Consider the following 19356-nt stretch of genomic DNA (forward strand, 5'->3'; position numbering starts at 1 on the left):
GAAGAGCGCCGACAACTTTGGCCATGTTACTTGTGAGCAGTGAGCAGTAGCGTCTTATATGTCGGTATTGCAATGCATCCTCGCACCCGGTCCGAAACCCGTGGCGGGAGGCAAATCCCTGGGAGCGGAACACCGGTCCTGAGCTGCCAGCGCATGAAGTCGCAAACGAAAGTTGTCGGAATGACGAAGTTGCAGCCTGCTTTTGCCGCAAAACTCAGTGTTAACGCAACTGGTGGCAAAGTAGATCAATCCATTGATGACAAGCCGGTTCTCCGAGAGCAACCAATTCGGGAAAGTCAACATGGATGTTCAATAAAATGTGCGCGGGGACTGCTCGATGCTGTGACACTTGCATCTTCGATGTCAGCTTGAAGCGTTCGTTCTGAAAGGCACTGTCCACTTGGAACTTCAATATAGCGCAGGAAGCAGTTCGGATGGTCGCACCGAGCGCAACGCGGTACGAGCCATTGTATTCTGGTCGAAGCAGTTAGTGAAGAAATGACATCATGATTTCGATTTGTAAGCGGGTCCACTCTTTCCTTCAAAACATGGACAACAAGATATAGCCTCCAGTCCTTCCACTTAGTACAACAGCGCATTCGTCCGAGTCTTCTTTCCATGCCGGCGGGTTACTTGGATCCATTTAGAGGGAGTCGTAGCTTCGTGCGCGTGAGTTATGCTGCTCAGAGTCTTTGTTACGATGGGATATTGACGCCGCTCAGTCGATAAGACTACATCGTCGCCCATATATAGCCGACAGTGTTTTCTCATCCAGTCACTGTGTATGATGTCGCCCGCCGAAATTCTGCTCTTCTCGTCGTATTCCAGCATGGAGTTTATCAGCGTTATCAACGCCTCTGCAGATTCCTCCTCCGTCAGCCACTCTCGGAACGAAACCTGGTACCCTGTAGGCACTGGCTCATCTGGAGCAAGGTACTTTGTTCGATTCGTCCAATTTGACCAATGGGGCTCAGGAAATTTACCCAGCGTACCGAGTATTGCGTTGAGAATCATGTCGGGACCCTCCGGCAAAAGGGCGGCGGCGTCGGCGAATAACAATTGCCCACCGGTGATGATCTGACAGATGACGGTGGCCAAGGCCCAGATATCGCTGGCCAGCGTGGCATGAGGCGGCTCGGCAATGATTCCCTCTGGTGGACGGAAGCACAGGGGGGAGCCAAGTTGGGGTGGTTTGGCTATCCCGGCCATATACGATTGGCTGAAGTCGCAGAGCTTGATGGAAGGTCTGACCAGGCATAATTGAAGGATTTCGAAACTCCTTTTGTACGGCCACACGAGGTATCGAGGTTGGTGAGGAGAAGGGTTGTGAGTGCGCGGCATCTTGTCCTCCTCTGCCTCGCCCAAGTCTCGAATGTCAAGTGACGGTGGTAGACACAAGAGAAAGTTCCCAGAATGCAGGTCTCCGTGAGCAATTCCCCGTTTGTGAAGATAGTTGATCGCGAGGAGGATTTGACCGATGATGCGACTTGCTATGCCCTCTGGCAGCGCCGAGCGCAGTGAGTAGAAATCGATGTCCACAGACAGAGGGGGGCCAAGGAGTTCTTGTACTATGCATAGATGCTTGCCGTTGGGACCCGTGTGGACTGGATGGAGGTTCATGTCATTGAAGCTAGCGACTCCTTGGATTGACTCACTAAAATGATCCAACATTCGTATGACATATTTGCTCCCCTCGTCCTCTGCATCGAACGTTGCATTGAGGTGCTTCATGATGACCAGTTCAGTAGACGACTTGGATCTCCGCGCCTCAAGGATTTTAAGGGAAGCATAAGTGCTGGTTTTGGAGTCCTGCACGAGCCACACAGTCGAAGAGATGCCAGACCCAAGCTTGTTGATCACTTGGTAGCGCCCTTGAGCAAACGTATCACCGAGATGAACGGGATGTAGCCCTCCTTTGTGGTAGCGTAAGGATTGGTCGGCCATGGCGGTGAAGGCAAAATTCTAAACAGGGGCATTCCTGTTTTGTTTTGACGGGTTTTCGCCCACCGGACAACTCTTATGTAGTCGAGGATTTGGCGAACTACTGAGGAAACGGACTTGGGATAGTAGTGAATGACAGTCAACAGAGGAGACTTCGTGCTGTCATATGGATTTGTAAGCATGATCACTCTTTCTTCTAAACGATGGTACAACAAAATATAGCCTTCACAGCTCTCGGCCGCTTCGACGCTAGCAAGACGCTCCCGATGCTATCACGACCATTATATCGCCTGCTTCTTCTTCGTGTAAATTCCGCTTCTCGTCCTCGATCTTTCTCTGGCGACTCTTTAATAGCGTCCAACTCTGTTGTGGTGGAAAGGAAACCCATACCAACAATGACAACCGGGCTTTCTTGATGTCTCTTCTGCATTTGCGTATCCTCGTGGCAAGATCGCCGAGTACGTACAGGTATTCTCGTGGCGAACAAGTCAATCCATATTCTTGGAGGAGTTGTGAGCGAAGGAGCGCCTTGTTTTCCTGGGCGCTGTGTCTCTTTGAGTGGTGTCCACATAGCACAAGACCGAATCATACCGGGCTAGTTGAAACTGAATGCTCAACCTGAAGCTGTGATCGCGCAAAAGGTGCTCCTCGCGTGCCTTGTCGAAGAGGTCCTTGGTTTCTTGGATAATGTGCTCAAGGTCTTCCATGCATGTGTGGGGGACCATCTGCCTGATGACGCGGATGCCAGCGCAGAGAATAAACCCTGCAAGGACAATGTACTGGATGACGGGGTTGTCAATGCAGGAAGTGAGAGTGAGGCAAGAGTTTGCGACTTTGGCCATGCATTCTCTATAAGGTACACAGCGAGCTTTATAAGGTGCATATCGAACTAATTTTATCAGAGACAGATATTGATCGGACGGGTGAAGGCTCTGTTGTCACGAGTGCTCGAGGATTAACCACGGTTACTCCCTGAGCGCTAGCTAGTTCGCCACGAGTCAAACATGATTAGATTAGATTTCCTATCCCACCATTGATCGTCATGAAGATTGCGATCGTACATATTCCAAATCTGCTACTTCCGCCGTACCGCCACTGCAGTCTCCCTTTCTTCTTGACCACCACTTGGCAAACAGCTGCTCTTTTACCGCCTATCTTGCTGAAGTTCTTTCGTCGATTTTATTTGTCCCATTGCATCTAGAGCTTTGGCTCAACTTACTTTGCGTCCGACTTGGTCTGAATCGCTTTGGGCTACAGTCTTTGGCAGGCCGCTACCTCAGTCTCTCTCTCTCCTCTCGACGACCATCTAACATACTGGTCAGTTTCTTGCTCCACCGCGGCGCTGCCAATACTTCACTTCCAGTCTGGCACAATGATCGTTGGTTGGCTGGACTTGGCTGCTGGCTCGACTTGAATCGATATCGCATAATGGTCATAACCACTCAAAATGATCGTTCTTCCTGACCTGGTACCAGCATTCATACTTACATGCTCTTTTTCAGGTTTTGGTGACGCATTTCACTCCGACCTGCAGCCCTTTGTACGTGTTTACTTTATGTCTACCCGCACACTCTCTCATGTTCTACCTTAGTCGTAGTAGACGTTTGGGTGACCGTGCTTCACTCTAGTTGCAGTCCCGAGAATCCAGCACCTCCATATGCCCAAAATGAGCAATTCTCCAGTCGGGGACCGTGGGACCGTTGCTGGGAATGCAAGCAAAAGTAGTGGCGATGCCGACGAAAAGGTGCACCATGATAGCAACACCTCAATCCCCCTCGCACTGGTCGCTCAACGCTGAACATCATGACGCATCTTGGCTCTGGGGAGGCGGTCCGTTCTTGGGTAATGCTGTAAATAGACAACTGTTGCCTGGTGCTTTCGAGTGCCTTCAAAGGGCCAGTAGTGTTGCCTACGTGATCCATCGCTTTACGAATTCAATTGTACAAATCGACATGTGCTTATTGGTGTCCTTATTTACAGTTGTTCCCCTTCGGTGGCTTGCTTTGCCCCTCTTGTTTTCCTGTGACGATTTGTTTGTTCGCGCAAGTATCAAAAATTGATGATCAAACGCACCTTGCCACTGCTTCTCCGCAACTTCGTGGTCTTCACCTCTGGTATGAGGTCTTTCAATCTAGGCAGCCGCCTAGTACACAATCTTCAAATACCGGCAGAGAGACAAAAAAAAAGAACGCACCCCGCGACGATCAACTTCGCCGTATCTTCGACGAGCTGCGCCATCTTGGCATGAATTTGCGCGTGAATGCGACTCCTACACTCGCTGCCAACGCCCAAGTCATCGGAAATCACCAAGGCCGCTGTGATGTATTCAAACAGTTCGAGTTTGGTTGGAGCCGTGATGAAGGGCGGCCACAAATTCGCGGCGTGAGCTGTTCTGACGGGGTCGGGGGTACTATTGGGGAAGAACAGCGACCATAGAAGCCTTTCGTCGCGGATGACGCTGTCCAGGAGCTACAATCAAGTGGTCAGTGGTGAATTCTGGTAATCATGACTCATGAATCACTTACTTGGAGTTCAGCGTCGAGCATTACGTGCGCACCGGTAACCTGACGGCGGGCCTGCTTGATTATTTGCACTAGGTGGTCGTGGCTAGCGCAAAGGACCCCCTCCGTTGTCCAACATTCGTCGTAGACCTTCGAGGCGTCCCATTCTGCGTCGGGGATTCAAGTTGGAGTGAGCTCGGACGTCTTGAGCTTGCTGTCTTGCAATAAAACGAAGACGAGAAGGTTTATAGAACTGGAGTCTGACTGGGACATGCTAATGACAGTCAGTTGACGATATGGCGAGACGGAAAGAACACACCATTCAAACGAGTATTCCAAAGAGTCCAAATCGGTTGTATGGAAACGTGGGTCGCGCTCGATATACACAGTAATGGACTTTTCTTGCGTGCGACTGAGGTGAGATCTGACAGCGCAGTGAGTGAAACAGTAGCTGGCGCTGGCGAGATAGCGAGATGCACGCGACGGAAGCAGTGATTGCCCGAGGGCCTGAGGGTCCTATGAAAAATAGGCCCTCAGGGCCCTATCCAGAGGCCCTCAGGTCAACGGAAACTAGTTAGAGGGCCTTAATAGGCCCTATTGATTGGATCATCTGTGTCATAATAAATGTGTCATGATCATCTGTCAATGAAATTTTTATCAGTCTTCTTCTTCACACTGCCCACATGGCCAATCTGTGAGATTGGTAAAATCCTTCCATGTCATGGCCAAGGCAAACACATCACACTACCACAACTACTGCAAAGTAACCGACATGCAAGCAGAGGCTAAGTATCTAAATGATCTTGCAGATGCCATAAAAGATGCATAACTTGATCATGGAGCCATTTACAATAGTAAATTTGATTATTAAATAATTTCCTTTTTTGGTAATGGCCCTATGTAGGGGCCCTATAAGTTAAGGCCTTAGGCCCTATGAGGCCCTAATAATTTGGGGGCCCCAAAATAGGGGCCCTAGGGCGATCACTGGACGGAAGTCGGTGTTGCTGACGACATTGGCAAGGCACGACAAGAAGGAGGGAGTCGGGGCACGGGGGCACGGGGTTGGCGAGAGAGAGTTTAAAGGAGTGTGGTGGTCGTCGTTGTTGACCAAGGTTGGAATGCTGCAAACCAAAAGTAGCACCAGAATTTATAGGACCTCCAACGCGATCGACGTCAAATTTACATCCGCGCTGAGGAATCAAAACAACACTCATCGTAGGACTGGAAAGGACTCGCAGAAGGAATCCAAGCGAGAATACAATTATCTAATCGAGTCTGAACTCTTAAATCTAATCAATCTAATCTCTTCATGACACTACCGACGACCTCAGCGTAGAGAATCAGCTAATAGAATACCACTTCGACCGTCTCCGGATGAAAGCTTCGTTCATGTGGAGGAAACAGCATGTACTGCAACCATTTTCGTTCTGTCTTGGTGAACACTGCTGGATACGAGCAACGGCGTGTTGTCCTTCGCGCCGTCTTGTCCCCAGTGCTCGCAAACAACAGCTCTGAATGCGCCATACTCAAAGAGTGCACAAGCCCCACGGCACTGTTTCTTACTATATTCATGAAATCCCAGGGAGTTGCTGACTGGCGAAGAGGAATTGTCGGAGACATCGCTCGATCGCGACATATGATTCGCGAATGTGTGCACTGTGAACCACTCGCGGGGAAAGTTTGTTGGGTAGAGTTGGGACATATCGATATTGTTGGAAGCGATCCGGCCCTCTTCTTCCTCAAGCAGCAAATGTCCACCGCGAAATGGAGCCCTCGTTGATGGTTGATAGGTCACTTCAAGCAGAACTCCCAGGTCCTGTCCTCCCCGCCCTCTCCCGTCTTTCCAGCGCCATGAGCCCTTTCCCCCTTCGTCATTCTATGTTCGTAGCTCTTCCACAAATTGCGATGAAAGACAAATGAGCGAAGGAGGATGTATGGTGGATTTGGGGGTCCGCTACTTGATGTTGGGGCAGGTGGGTTTTTTTGCCAGTCGTGGGACGTCCCTATAAGAGGTATAAATTAACTGCGTGATATTAGATGGGACACCACTTACCACTGGGTATATGGAACAACGTTGCGCAATGTAATCAACACTCTTCCGCGTTCTGTCGAGGTAACAGGTGGTGCCTCCATTGCTGAACTTTGAACTTCGTCGTCCTCGTCTTCTTCAGATGCAGTTTTACGCTTCCTTGAGGTATTGACTGCAGGTATTGGACCTTGTACTAAGAAGCCTGAGGCGGAGCGCAGAAAGCTGAGTATGAGTAACTGATTCGAGAGGATATTTCGATCTTGGTCTGCAATCCCTTTTCCTGGGAAAACTGTTAGCAATACCAATGGGGGTTAGCGACCGGTATGCATACCCGCGTGAGGGAAGTTCCACACGATTTTGTCCCATCTCCTCCCTTTGAACGCGCCGACTTTGTTCAGCTGTGTCGCGTCTACAGCAAAAAGCACCTCCGCGCCGGACTCTCTGAGCTGTGCGACGATTTCGACAGCCTCGGGGTATTTCTCGTAGCACTCTTCCTCCGTGTCGTATGCAGTTGCGGTGACATTTTTGGATGGCAGATGTTGCAGCTCTGGCGCAATTGCCGGTGGGTTGCGCACAAGCGCAAGCGCAAACGAGAAGTTGCCTTCCCCAATCAAGAGTATCCTGTCCGTCTCAAGAAATGGAATGGTCGGACGGCTGGTCGTGTCCTTCGCGATTTCCTTGCCCTTTCCCTTCCCATTCTTCTTCGATACCAGCTCCGCAGACAGTGCAGCTGCCTTCTCCTTCTCCTTCAGCCTAAGACGCGACTGCTGGGACTGCAGCGCGGCCTTGAGCGGTTTCTTCGATTTGGCCATCGGTGTTGTGGTCAGGAAGTGATCGCCGCCTGTCATCAGGCCTCGGCATCGCGAGCCATCAACTGCACCCGATCATCCCGCTTTCGGTAACTGCCACGTTAACGTGCAAGAAAGTCTCTCTCTTCCTCTCCACGTCTTCGTGACTTTGTCTTCAATCCGACATCCCACCGCCCCGCATACGCGTCTAGTCTCTCCTTCCGCTCTCATCCAAAATGGTGCGTGGCTGCGACTACGACCCTTGCCTTTCCTTGTCTGACTTCTCGCCAGCCTACCCAATTCGAAATGAGGCAACGCAACGCCAAGTTCGCATCCGCCGCCAAGGCGGGCAAAAACCCCACGCACCCGTCGCGCGCCGAGCAGCTTGCGAAGAAAAGCCCACTTAACCTCTGGGTCCGCTTCCCTCTCCTGGCTCCAGTGCATTTGCTGACCACGACTCGCAGTTGTTGGGATTGGTTGTCTTCGTCGTCTGTGGAGGAGGTGCGTTTCCTTCTGCTACCAGCACCAACAATACTCAACGCCTGGCAGTCATTTTCGAGCTTGTACGAATCATCTTCCTATGAGCGAAGGGATAGCCCGTGTACTATATACTTTTTATTTTTGCCTGAATGGATACACACAAGCTCAATCGTCGCCCGCCACGCTCTTTCCCTTGCTGCTCCCCGCTATCGGCGCTTGCTCGACACCCTCCATAGCATTGTCCTCCAGCTCTTTCTCGTTAATATTCACCGCGTCTCCAGCCCAAATCCGCATTGTCGGCTGCCAGACCATGACAATATTGTCTTCAGACGTGCTTGTCGCGGTCCAGCTATCGGCCTTTCCCGGCGCCCAGCAAAAGTCTGTTGGACGGGCGGTGTGTCCTCCGTGGACAAACAACAATTCTGGTGGCCCGTCTTCTTGGTCGTCTGGGGATTGCTCCATGCCGATCATAGACAGGTCCCAAATATTCACCCTCCGGTCGCCTGATGCTGACGCGAAAACGCTCGCCTCGTGTGGTGACCAGGAAAGATGCAGCACCTCGTCGGTGTGGAATTGGAAAGTGTGCAACGCTTTGCTCGGTTCACGCAGGTCGTGGAGAACAATCGTCTTGTCGGCACTTCCGGTAAGTAGTAGGTGCTCTTGAGCGGGGCTGAAAGCGACTGCGAGGATTTCTCTTTCGTGCGCTTCCTTGCTCAGTGAAGGCTGTGTCGGCGCGCGGGTATCCCAACTATTGTCCGGTGTTAGTAGGAGTGCAAGGAAACACAAACGAGCACATACATCATCAGCATTTTGTCGTCTCCAACGCTCGCAAAGACGTTCTCTTTGCTGGGGTGCCAATCAACATCCTACTTCGGCTGAGAACGAATATGGGCAAGTTATCCATGACCCACCCCGACTACGGAATTGTGACCACGGAAGACAGTCGTTGGCTCAATCGTCGCAGTCGCCTTTGTGTACGATGTGATGTCCCTAACAAAAAAATCAGTAATGGTTAATTCGAGTTGACGCGTCGCACCAATGGCAGATCGTCGTGTCTTCTGATGCGCTCAGGACATGGCCCTCCTTGAGCGGATTCCAGGCCAGGCCATAGCTTGAAAAGTCATTAGCAAATGGTCCTCTCTCAAATTTCGCTGACCAACCCTTCCTGCTTCTGACCAGTTAACCGTATATTAGGTGCGCACTTATTATTCCTATCCGGCTCATTGCTGTGCTTTGTACGGTCAAAGACCAGGACATCGCCTTGAACAGTTTTGGTTGCTATCAAGTCGGGGTTTTGGGGCATATATCGCGCGCGGTTTACTTCCCCTTCGTGGTTTATCCGCTGGACAACCTGGATTCGCGGAGCCGGGGGGATTGTGTGGCCGCCAAGTTCACCACGGTCGTCATCATAAGAGGCAGCGTCCAGCTTCTCCGCGCCGGGACCGGAGCGTTTTGGGATTTGGACAGTCGCAATTTGAACGTAGTCCTGCGCCTGCCCGGAAGTGTGTGTGCCCAGCAGCAGGCGGTGGGTCGTATACGGCTTGTTGGGAGAGCTTCCCCCAGATTTCAGCATCTGGTAAAAGACCGCAAAGGAATACGCACTTTTCGGTGTCAGGGAACCACTGGCAGGTCAAGCTGGGCCAATCGAGGGCGTGTGTGACCACAACGTCGTAGAGATACGGCGCGTTCTTTTTCCTGTTGACAGCTCAGCAAAGAAAATGTGAGATTAACGCTTTGCGAGCGTACCATGTCTTGTACTCCTCATTGATAAGCTTGTTCTCCTCCTCCGCAGCGATGTCGTCTTCGATGTCTTCGACCTGGGGACGCATGGATGGTGGCAGCACAGGGCAAAGGAATTGATGTCACAGTGACCAAACGCGTCGAGTCACAGTCACGCTACTCTCTTTTTCCCCAACTCTCTCTCGTTCTAGTTGTTTAGCAAACAATTATCCTTCGTGAATGATTCAAATTATTCCTAGACATTCAAGCTTGGTCTGGTCAGCTCCACTGACAATTGTTTGTCGAACCAACCGGCACTGCGAAGAAATATTCAGACTCTCGACGAACGTGTTACCATGGGACAATGAATATGTACTGGGCAGCTGATCCTGGTGCAACCTCGGAGTTTTTTTAGCATCCCCAAGTCCTATTTTTGAGACCAGTAATGGATTCAACATTGTCAGGTGCGATAGTCTGGGAGTCCCTCCAAAAAGCATCAATCCAGCCGCTTGGAGCGGTTTGCAAAGCCTTCCCACTTCGGCAGGTCGTCAGCAATGTCCACGATGCGCGTGTCATAGAAAATATGGCAAGTCGGTTTGACGCTCTCGAAGTCGATAATTTTTCCCTGCTCGTCGCGCTCCAGATGCGAGCCGCGGATGGCCCAGTTGTCGTTGCTGTCGACAGGGCCCATTCGAGTGGCGGCACAAGAGCGGCACTTTTCGCAGCGATAGAGCGTCAGGTCGCCCATGTCTTCGACCAGAGGTTTGACGTCTTCGCCGTTATATGTCCACGAGAAAGCAGCGGAAGAAAAGTGCATCGTGGCTACGAAGACAGCGCCTGTAGAAACTTGAGTAGCGAAGCTAGTAATTATAAGACTCACATACCATCAGCGCGTTGACATCTCGTGCAATGGCAAAACAAGCTGAACAGCGGTTTTCCCTCGAGCCTGAACGAAACCGCGCCGCAGAGGCAGCTCCCATTGTGCACGATAAGCTGCGCCGCCATGGGAGTCAGAGTCAAGAGACACCCTGTGTCGTCGCCGCGGCCAAACACCCATCTGATCGGACCCGCCACCGCCACTTACCAAATCCGGACCTAATGAGGCTCTGAGTCACGGTCACGCGCCCAGTTGTCAACCGTGCCTCGACTCCCACCACTCTTCGCGCGAACCACCCGCGGCCCGCTACTCTCTCAAATCCGACAAAGCCGTCTCTACATGCCTGTCTACGCCGTGAAGAAGGGCCGCCAGACCGGTCTGTTCGATACCTGGTAGCTTCGACATCCGGTTTTTTTTCTTGCGCGATTTGTCTGACTTGCGTGGTTGTAGGGACCAGTGCGAGGCCCAAGTAAAGGGATTTCAGGGAGCGAAATTCAAGAAGTTTAACAGCAATGCCGAGGCGCTCGCATGGATTGACGGAGAGACAACGACTACGACTTCGAACATTACTGCTTCGACATCAACGGCGTCTACTAGTAGTGGTGCCACCAAGCGCACCTCCTCTGAGCTACAGGCGACATCAGAAACCACATCTGCCCCCGCTACAGGGACCAAGCAAGTTGTCTATAGCGATGGCGCCTGCAAAAATAACGGCAAACCTAACGCTTTAGGCGGCATCGGTGTCTGGTGGGGCCCCAATGACCCGCGAAACCTCTCTGAACGCTGCCCCGGAAAGCAAACCAACAATCGCGCGGAACTGATCGTTAGTAGGATTACTCTGCTGACTTGTTATCTGATTGGCCCCAGGCCATCCTCCGCGTCCTCGAGGAAACGCCGCTCAGCACAGAGCCGCTCTACATCAAGACGGACTCGCGGTACTCCATCAGCTGTGCATCACTCTTCTCCTTATTTCCTGCTGACGTGCTTATGTAACATTGAACGCAGCTTTGACCGAGTGGTACCCCGGGTGGATAAGGAACGGGTGGCGGACATCTGCCGGCCCCGTCCTAAACAAAGAGTTGATCCAATACGTTCTGGCCCATCTCGACAACCGCAAGACACGTGGCCAGGAAATCGTCCTCCAATACGTCAAGGGGCATAGCGGGAATCCCGGGAACGATGCGGCCGATGCATTGGCTGTCGCCGGAACTTTCCTCCCCCAAACGCCCGAGCGCGACTGGGTCAAGCTCAAGGCTGAGCTGGAGCGGAGCCAACAACAGGAAGTGAGGACACAGAGCCCACCTAAGATTCGCAAAGTCGCATCTCCAACCCAGTCGCCTTCGAAGTCTGCTGCTCCTTCAACTTCACAGGTAATAATAGCTAGTATCCAAGTCGACATCTCTCACTGTTGTCTAGGGATCGCGGACACGGAGCCCGCCAAAGATTCGCGCAGCAGCGGCCCGCGGTCCGCCCCAGTCACCTTCTAAACCCGGCGTTGTCGTTGCCCCTCCAACTTCACAGGTACTCAACTCTTTGACATGGACATCGCTCATTGACACTGTTTGTTCCTCAGGAATTGAACGACTACGCTGCTGGTCTTTTAGACGACCCAGCTGCAGATCTGAGCTTTTAATCACCTCCAACTCCTTGCCACTCCCCACTTTTGCTGAAGAATTAGACGATAGTCGAATCAGGTCACTATGTCCCTTGTACAAGAACATATTTATTGCGCGACTGTACAAATGCATCGGGACAGCGAGATGGAGATGGAGATGAAGTGAGTGAGTGAGTTATTTGTGCAGAAGAAATGCAAAGGAAAAAGTAATAAGGGTAAAATGAACGTAGGTGGGTATGGTAATCCAAGAAAGAAGAAGTCAAAAAAGATAGCAAGTGCTATAACAAGACAGTGCTCTCCTTACCGGCAGCGACGAGGGCCTTCCACTCTACCCGCCACTGCGTCATGCTCGCACGCAGCTTCCTGTCAGCAAGCGCCCGCTCTATCCAGAGCAGCATCGCGTCTTCTGCCTCTGGCACGAAGAACGACGACAGCAGCGAGAGTATCGTCTCGAAGTTGGCTGACGCGGCAGTGATATGGTCACGGTAGACCCACACTATCGCCACCGCCACCGCAACAAACACATCCGGCCCCTCGAGCAAGAACGCGTCCCATAACCGGAGCTGGGTCTGGAAGGGCACCGAGTTGGAGAAGAGCGTGATGTACCACTTGGTCGCATATGACGTTGTCGAGATGGTGTGCTTCTGGAAGGCCTTGTAGACATCAGGCATCATCTGCTCTGTTATCCTTTCTTGCACGTATATCGCCTCCAGCAGTCCCGGAAAGCCAGGACTGAAGATTGAGTGCATTGAATACGCGTCGTGGAGACGAACCAGCGAGGCGTAGGTTTTTTCAGGGTCTAGATAACACAAGAGCGTTGCCGCGATGGGTCCCATGCCCTGAACGTAGCCACACTCTGAACATCGCAGAGAAAAACAGTGGAGCACATGAAACAGTGACCGTTGACTGAGCACCCATCAGCGCTAGTAACACGAAAAAATCAAAATCAACGCACCCCGCTCCGTATCTGGTTCGATAAAAAATATGACCACTGATCGTCCTCGGTACATCCAAGTCGATTTGGATGTCATACGTGGATGGCTTGTCCAGTGCGTCACGATAGTCACTCGCAAGACGAGCTGTGTCTCCGAACGTAGCCCGCGACAAGTTGGTCATGAACATCTCCCAAGCAGCCGGCCGCCATCGGTCGGGAACTCCTTTGTACGTCCTTAACCGCAGCTTGCCTTGTTTGGACTGCTTGACACGCCAAGACTGGACATTTGCCCCTTGGTCGCGACTCTCCGCCTGCATCATCTTGGTCCATTTCTCTATCCGTAAGTTCTCCTTGACGGGTGGAGTTGCTTTTGGTACTAGATTGAGAGACTGGGCTGATGGTCTGGCAGAAGAAGGGCCGCCGCGGACGACGGAAAGACGCTTGTCGAACGAGGAGGCTGGGAGGAGGATAAGACGGTCGTGAGAGGGTGTTGAGAAGAAGCCATAACTGGCAATTTAAGTTAGATAGAATCAAAAACACTAACATTAGCCTCACCGGTCCACAGTATGCAGTGTCTGTATCTCCCTTGGGTCTAATTCCTGCGACTTTTCCGTCCCGTCACCAACGGCATTTGCGGCATAGAGCTGGCTGGCTCTACTGGGGCCTATTCGTGCTCTTGTTCGCTCGACTCCGTCCTCAAAACCATCTCCCTTGACACCGGTCATGTCAAGTTGAGCATAGGTATTTCGGACGTAAAACCCATCGAGATCCTCGCCTTCAGAGGGCACCAATGAAGTCTTGCTGCCTGGCGCGCTGACGGGATGTTTCAGTGGCATTGACGGGCTTAGTGGAGCAGGGGACAGTGGCGCTGTCAGCGGTGGGGTCGGAGGGGGAGTTGGACTGGGGTTTCGGGACGGTGGTAATGGAGGTAGTACCAGCAACGAGTCTGGTCGCGACGAAACTGGTCGGGAAGAGGATGGTGTTGGTGAGTATGTGGAAGCGCGCCTCTCTTCAAGCATAGGGCCAGTGTAATGAGACGACAAAGGGCGGAAGCTGGAAGTCCGTGGTGGCACTCCATTGAGCAAGACACCCGGCCGTGTGAGGTCTATGGTGCGAGTAGGAGGTGATTTCGGTGGCAAATCGTCCGTGTCATCGTAGTAGGCAATACTGGAGCGTCCGTTGACAACGGGGAGAGTGACGCTAACGGTTGGGATGTGCTCCTTTGCCGGTGGAACTGGAGGCGCATTGCCATACATGGAGTAGATGGAAAAGAGAGTCGTTTCCGACTGGTTGCGAGTGTGGTCGCTAGTGTGGGTGATAGAAGAAGAGCCAGCTGACGAGGAGCGGGAGGAACTGGCTGGCGCAGCTGGGGGTTCCATACAAGGCGGTCAAGAAGAAAGAGGTTATATTGATCTGATGCGCACTTTCATTGCTTGCTTTACTTCCACCCTGACACAAAAACTCCACTCAACAAAGACCCACAAACACGGACAAAACTTGGTTACGACTCTCTACACGACAGAAACAGGCCTCCCAACGTGAAAATAGGGACACAAAAAAACACATATCATCAGCACATGCTACCGTGCGGATCGACGGGACCATCACTACTGTCTTCCCTCTGCAACTTCTTGTAGTCTTTCAACCGAGCCGACCGCAACTCTCTACCCAATGCCCGTGAAACTGGAAAAGGCACCGCATTGCCGATTTGTCGATGCATCTTCACCCGAATGAGCACTATTTGTGGCAGCTTCAAGCAACAGCGCACCGTGATGATATTATTGTTCTTCGCTTCGAAGACAAACCAGTCTAATGGAAAAAGTCAGTACCTTGATCTAGGCAACACCGGCAGACTTGCCTGGGAAGCCTTGTGATCTATCCTCGGCTTAACCTACAGCAACTCCAAGAGAGATAACCACACACCTTGCTAGCTCGCGAACGGACACCATCCTCAGGCACTGATAAATTACAGTCAACCACAGAAACTGCCAAGTTATTTGTCCTACATTTGGATGCAGAACCTTGCTCTGTTTGGCTGTGGGGTGGATGTTTGTTACCGTTGTTGGAAAGTATCCCGACCCGTTCAAGCGACCATACAAGTCTATTCAAGAATCGAGCCATCAGCCACTCTTAGTCTGGACACTTACTTCCGCGAAACATATTCCGACCAACGAAGGACAAGGCATGGCTGCTCTGGTATTCGTCCCGCAAATCCGATGGCAAATCTCGGTAATCCGCTCCACTCTTCAGTGGTACTGCAATAACACTGCCAATATCAAGACATGTGTGATGTTTGCATCAGCAACTCACCGTTCAACGGTTCTTGGGAGCAAACAACGTGTAAAATGCTGGAGGTTCTGTGTTGGTCGGGCCCGTGCCCATTTTTGGAAACTGGTTCGGGGCATGTGCTTATATTCGGCCTCTTCCAATCCACAAAACGCCTTCCCGCGGTCGCATTTTATTGCCAGGACACCAAGGTTCTTTCGAACTTCCAGTGTCCGCCTTAGCTCTTGCGAAGCCTTGCGCGGATTCGGGTGTTTCCTATCAATAAGCCTGAACGACTAATGCGAGGACTGGCTGCGCTTGCTTACCAGTCGAATTCCCGCAGGTCACCAATCGCGTCCTCAATTGTAACCGCTGCATGCGCAGCTCTCCCTCTGTTATTTCACGTCACTACATCCGTTCCAATAGATATTTCCTTCTGCTTACCTGGCGGTATTGATAGGGAAAACGAACTCTTTGAACTTGTTGACTGTCACGTCCGGAGGCTTGTGCCCATAAGGAAGCTTGATGCTCAATTGGTTGATCACCGGAAAGTCGTGGCTAGCGGAATGTCAGCTTAGCTATAAGAAATGCACGAAGGTATCAGAACGTTGGTTGTGGTAATTTCGGAAGGGTGTGCCCAGATTTAGCCGCGACAAGGAAGAAACGGATTCGATTCTGGGCAGCGCCATATGAACCAGCTTGTAGTAAGCCACATCGGACTTGATAACTGCGTGCAATAAATAAAGATAACAAATCAGACAAGGGTAAAAGACCTACTCCATCTCGAGCAAGGCACGGTAGGTCAATGCCAGTCCGCCCATGTCTTCTCCCCCTTCGACTGTATGGATACTGGTTTGCCTAGCCCCCAAGTTGAACCGCAGGAACCCAGGCACATTTTCGAGGAACACATAAGTGGGGCGGAAAAAATCGATATACGACAGTGTCGTAAGAATCAGGTTGCCCTTCTTGTCTTCTGCCTTGCGGAACATATTGAGGCCGGAATGTGACTGGCTACAACGCGTTCGCTGAGCAACGTAGAGAAGCATCAGGAGAAAAAATACCACGGCAGTCCCGCAAATATCGCCCGCATTTTCGTGTTTTTACCTCCCCGCATCGGAGGCGGAACGGGTGTCTTGTTATCCCAATTCTGAGCTGGCGTGGTGATGGTGTGGTATTCGGACGATTTGATGCAATATTCAAGAATCTTGTTAGCATCCTGGCAGTAGACAGAAAGATTTGGGCTGTTCTTTTGTGCAGTCCGGGCTGCAGAGGGAGTAATTTCGACGAGATGGGTTGGTTTCAGCCAGCCTCTTGTTCCCTCCGAAATGCCCCAACTAAACGCTCCTGTGAATTTCGATTACAGGACCCGTGCGGATGCAGTCTGGATAAGAAGCCTTACCAGTCCCGCCAAACAGATCCAGGCAATCGACATCCTCGCTGGCTTCGTCTTGATCGAACTTCTCTTCGGCCTGTTGGAGCTGGAACATGTCTGAGGGACAAAACTCGCAAACGTAGAAAGTGTCGGGTGAGATTGTTTGCCTGCTGTCTGGCCATAACGTCGACCGCGAGTCGGAATTCTGCGATGGGAGCCGGTAGTGCACATAGAAGTTATATGGCGAATAGCGAGTCCATCGCTCCAATTCATCTGCGTTTCGAAAGAAAGACAACGCATATACGTGGATGGGTCGAATGGCTTGGGTGACAGGAATTTTGCGGCGCTCGTCGGTCAATACCAGATGCCGTTCGGGCTGCAAACTAGGTCAGATCACGGGAAATCGAGGCGATCGGACCAACATCAAAGTTGTTGGGGTCGTTCCTGATCTCCTTCAACTCTGATATGCGGAGGACCAGACAGAGTTCGAGTTGTGGTGTCAGTTGGCGTGGATTAACGAGAATAGACTTGATGTATCCGATATGTGCTGGGCCATTAGCTGCTTCGTTTCGAAAAAGAAGGAATTCATGCGTATGGTACTTGAAGCCACGATATAAAATGCCGTTCTTGACATCCGCAGCACTATTGGGGTCATCGCGGATGAGTTTCCACTGTTCCGTTGCTTCGCGTTTTTCGTAGAAATGACAGTCCACACAACCATGCGGGGCCTGCCTGTTTTGAAACATTTCCTCGAGCTCGTGGTCAATGTCAGTGAACGACGCATCCCGACTATCGTAGACACGTCTGAGGAACAAATTAGGGTGAAAGGTATAATATCGGTCAAGAAAAGCATACCGAGCAAAGTAACTGTTAGGTTTCGTGTGGGGAGTATTGGACACGTCGATCTTGGCAACAATGGAGCTAGCCGGGAGGTCTTCACACAGTAGGGTATAATACAGCTCCTGCGGATGGGCCATGTCCCCCAGCAAGAGCTCTGACCCGTGAGTTAACCATCGCAAATGAACAAAATTGTCGCGTGAGTTGAAATGAACGATGCGGCCGAACCAGAATTTGCGGGGAAGCGTATCGTTCACAGGGTCCAATTCCAGCGTAGCAGCTGGCATTTCTCGCCATGGGCCGCGTCGCACAAGAACAAACTCTCCAACTCTATAGTGAATATTTCCGATGCGTGCTTCGCTGAACATGTGTGATGTCCCAAATCTACTGTGACTCCGCTCTTGTGTGACTGGATACGAAATGGAGGGCGGTGGGTTTCGTGCGATTTCCATAAACTCTTTGAGGACATTCCGAGCGGCAGCTGCTTGGGCTTTGGTATCCTCAGGCGGGGCCCGTGCACCAATAACATGAAGCTGCTCCGTGAAATATGGCCGGGCGAGTTTCAATATCAGCGGGGTCACGTGCGTTTGAAGCTGATTTTCTGGCCGAAGGAGCGCGATATCAGGATTCCCAACCATGGAGCGGGTTTGCGGACGACTTCCTCGAGGTCGGAATACACGGTCGTTCATATGGCCACCGAGGAGTTGCCGCAGCAAAGGTGTTTGTTTGAGGTGAGCGAACGCGACATCCTCCAACGCTTCCAGAATATAAGGTATCTATGCAGAGTTTCAGAGAACCAAAGACAGTACACGAAAAGCCACACAGCTGTTTGTTGCTCTTGATGGGTGCCCCGTAAGACTGTCGATCTTGGGTCAGCCGCTTGAGCAAGTAAACTGCAAGCCATTCGCCGCGGGGCCATGAAGTAGTTGGCCCATAAATCCCCGTACTGGGTTAAGGGGTCCCGTAGTTCATAATACGCCAACTTGGTCTCGATGAATATTGGTCTGCAATCGTTACTAGGTGAACGTGCTCTTGGAGAGTTAGCGACTTACGCATTAGCATCTGCATAGTCCACAGCACACAGCGAAATGTCATGTAGAGTTATGAACCCGGGATCTTGGTCGTGATCATCTTGCCCCACGTCTTCGTCGACATCTTCAAAAAGGGAGTAAATCCCAACAGCGAACCGAGTGGGTGCATCAGCCTGCTTCACCGCGTCAGGAAGAACGAGTTGGTGTTGGGCTTTCGCAAGGAGATTTGCTTCCGTTGCATCGAAAATACAGAAATTCGTTAAGACACGAACGGGTTTTCCGTTATCTGAATCGAATATGGGAATAAACGTGCCTTTTAGCATCGTCAATTGCACTTACGCTTGACTTCCGATTCTGCATCTTCATCCGGTGGACGAAAGTTAGCCTCCACCACCCACTTATTCGCCGAAGGGGGGAGAGTGAAAACTAGTCTAGCTCAATCGACCAACCGATGCGATGAAGAGTGAATTACACCGAGCCGGGAGTTCAGGACGTCGAAAAGCCTGAAAAAAGTCACTCAGAAAACAATGGTAAGTATTTTGGAAAGGTCGTCACATACGTCTTCAAGTTTCGAGGACTCAGCTAAACTTTCTGCTTCCAATTTTCTTTTGCGGCTGAGCTCAGCCTCTTTCCGTTCGAGCTCTTGCTCAACCAAGAAATCGTCAGGAAATGAAACCTCGAAAGCAGTTGGCCGTCTTGGTGGCGGAGCCATCTATGAGCTGGCCAAGTTCATCGAATTACTGTTGAAGAAAGCCGCACAGCCACCATCATTTCTTTCGTCTCTGAGGGTTAAATTTAATTTCTCAGCGTGTATTGTTGAGATGGAAGGCTAGATTCCGATGCTGCTTTTAGTACTTAGGACAGGTATGTTGTACATAGATTTGTGTCTTGTACCACTGGAACCAACCCTAAGGTGAGTGAACGTTCATATCAAGACCAAGGTGGTGCGTAGCTGTACAGGAGACAA

At 51.3% G+C, this 19356-nt stretch overlaps 8 protein-coding genes across 8 annotated transcripts; 1 reads left to right on the plus strand and 7 right to left on the minus strand.

Annotated features, from left to right (window-relative positions):
• Positions 1–582: 582 nt before the first annotated feature.
• Positions 583–1944, minus strand: MIND_00517800 (Protein kinase; the record flags this gene model as incomplete). The annotated part of the gene is made up of 2 exons (XM_037361968.1): positions 583–1604; positions 1656–1944. The coding sequence occupies 2 exons, from the start codon at positions 1942–1944 to the stop codon at positions 583–585; spliced, it is 1311 nt and encodes a 436-aa protein (XP_037222260.1).
• Positions 1945–3850: 1906 nt separating this feature from the next.
• Positions 3851–4487, minus strand: MIND_00517900 (uncharacterized protein; the record flags this gene model as incomplete). Its single annotated transcript, XM_037361969.1, has 4 exons — positions 3851–3961; positions 4015–4084; positions 4136–4410; positions 4467–4487. 4 exons carry the CDS (start codon positions 4485–4487, stop codon positions 3851–3853), a joined length of 477 nt encoding a protein of 158 aa, XP_037222261.1.
• A 1909-nt stretch (positions 4488–6396) lies between these two features.
• MIND_00518000 (DUF2431 domain-containing protein) lies at positions 6397–7298 on the minus strand (the record flags this gene model as incomplete). Its single annotated transcript, XM_037361970.1, has 3 exons — positions 6803–7298; positions 6496–6751; positions 6397–6445 (listed from the first exon to the last, which is right to left on the minus strand). Exons 1-3 carry the CDS (start codon positions 7281–7283, stop codon positions 6397–6399), a joined length of 786 nt encoding a protein of 261 aa, XP_037222262.1. The 5' UTR covers positions 7284–7298.
• A 606-nt stretch (positions 7299–7904) lies between these two features.
• Positions 7905–9568, minus strand: MIND_00518100 (WD40 repeat-like protein; the record flags this gene model as incomplete). The annotated part of the gene is made up of 7 exons (XM_037361971.1): positions 7905–8487; positions 8538–8605; positions 8651–8729; positions 8776–8850; positions 8900–9292; positions 9342–9434; positions 9486–9568. 7 exons carry the CDS (start codon positions 9566–9568, stop codon positions 7905–7907), a joined length of 1374 nt encoding a protein of 457 aa, XP_037222263.1.
• Positions 9569–9954: 386 nt separating this feature from the next.
• On the minus strand, positions 9955–10478 carry MIND_00518200 (GFA domain-containing protein; the record flags this gene model as incomplete). The annotated part of the gene is made up of 2 exons (XM_037361972.1): positions 10343–10478; positions 9955–10295 (listed from the first exon to the last, which is right to left on the minus strand). Exons 1-2 carry the CDS (start codon positions 10461–10463, stop codon positions 9955–9957), a joined length of 462 nt encoding a protein of 153 aa, XP_037222264.1. The 5' UTR covers positions 10464–10478.
• A 109-nt stretch (positions 10479–10587) lies between these two features.
• On the plus strand, positions 10588–11968 carry MIND_00518300 (Ribonuclease H; the record flags this gene model as incomplete). Its single annotated transcript, XM_037361973.1, has 6 exons — positions 10588–10727; positions 10786–11158; positions 11203–11284; positions 11341–11705; positions 11752–11856; positions 11909–11968. The coding sequence occupies exons 1-6, from the start codon at positions 10675–10677 to the stop codon at positions 11966–11968; spliced, it is 1038 nt and encodes a 345-aa protein (XP_037222265.1). The 5' UTR covers positions 10588–10674.
• Positions 11969–12228: 260 nt separating this feature from the next.
• On the minus strand, positions 12229–14263 carry MIND_00518400 (Rab-GAP TBC domain-containing protein; the record flags this gene model as incomplete). The annotated part of the gene is made up of 3 exons (XM_037361974.1): positions 12229–12856; positions 12906–13391; positions 13440–14263. The coding sequence occupies 3 exons, from the start codon at positions 14261–14263 to the stop codon at positions 12229–12231; spliced, it is 1938 nt and encodes a 645-aa protein (XP_037222266.1).
• A 191-nt stretch (positions 14264–14454) lies between these two features.
• Positions 14455–19101, minus strand: MIND_00518500 (Mitogen-activated protein kinase; the record flags this gene model as incomplete). The annotated part of the gene is made up of 20 exons (XM_037361975.1): positions 14455–14604; positions 14653–14693; positions 14731–14759; positions 14808–14842; positions 14891–14985; positions 15032–15150; positions 15195–15425; positions 15476–15541; positions 15594–15707; positions 15757–15876; positions 15927–16160; positions 16211–16493; positions 16549–16897; positions 16944–17325; positions 17377–18134; positions 18182–18362; positions 18411–18675; positions 18729–18815; positions 18862–18892; positions 18949–19101. 20 exons carry the CDS (start codon positions 19099–19101, stop codon positions 14455–14457), a joined length of 3723 nt encoding a protein of 1240 aa, XP_037222267.1.
• Positions 19102–19356: the final 255 nt, after the last annotated feature.

Source organism: Mycena indigotica, assembly GCF_014461135.1.
Source record: "Mycena indigotica strain 171206Taipei chromosome Unknown Mind.scaff0004, whole genome shotgun sequence".
Classification (NCBI taxonomy): domain Eukaryota; kingdom Fungi; phylum Basidiomycota; class Agaricomycetes; order Agaricales; family Mycenaceae; genus Mycena; species Mycena indigotica.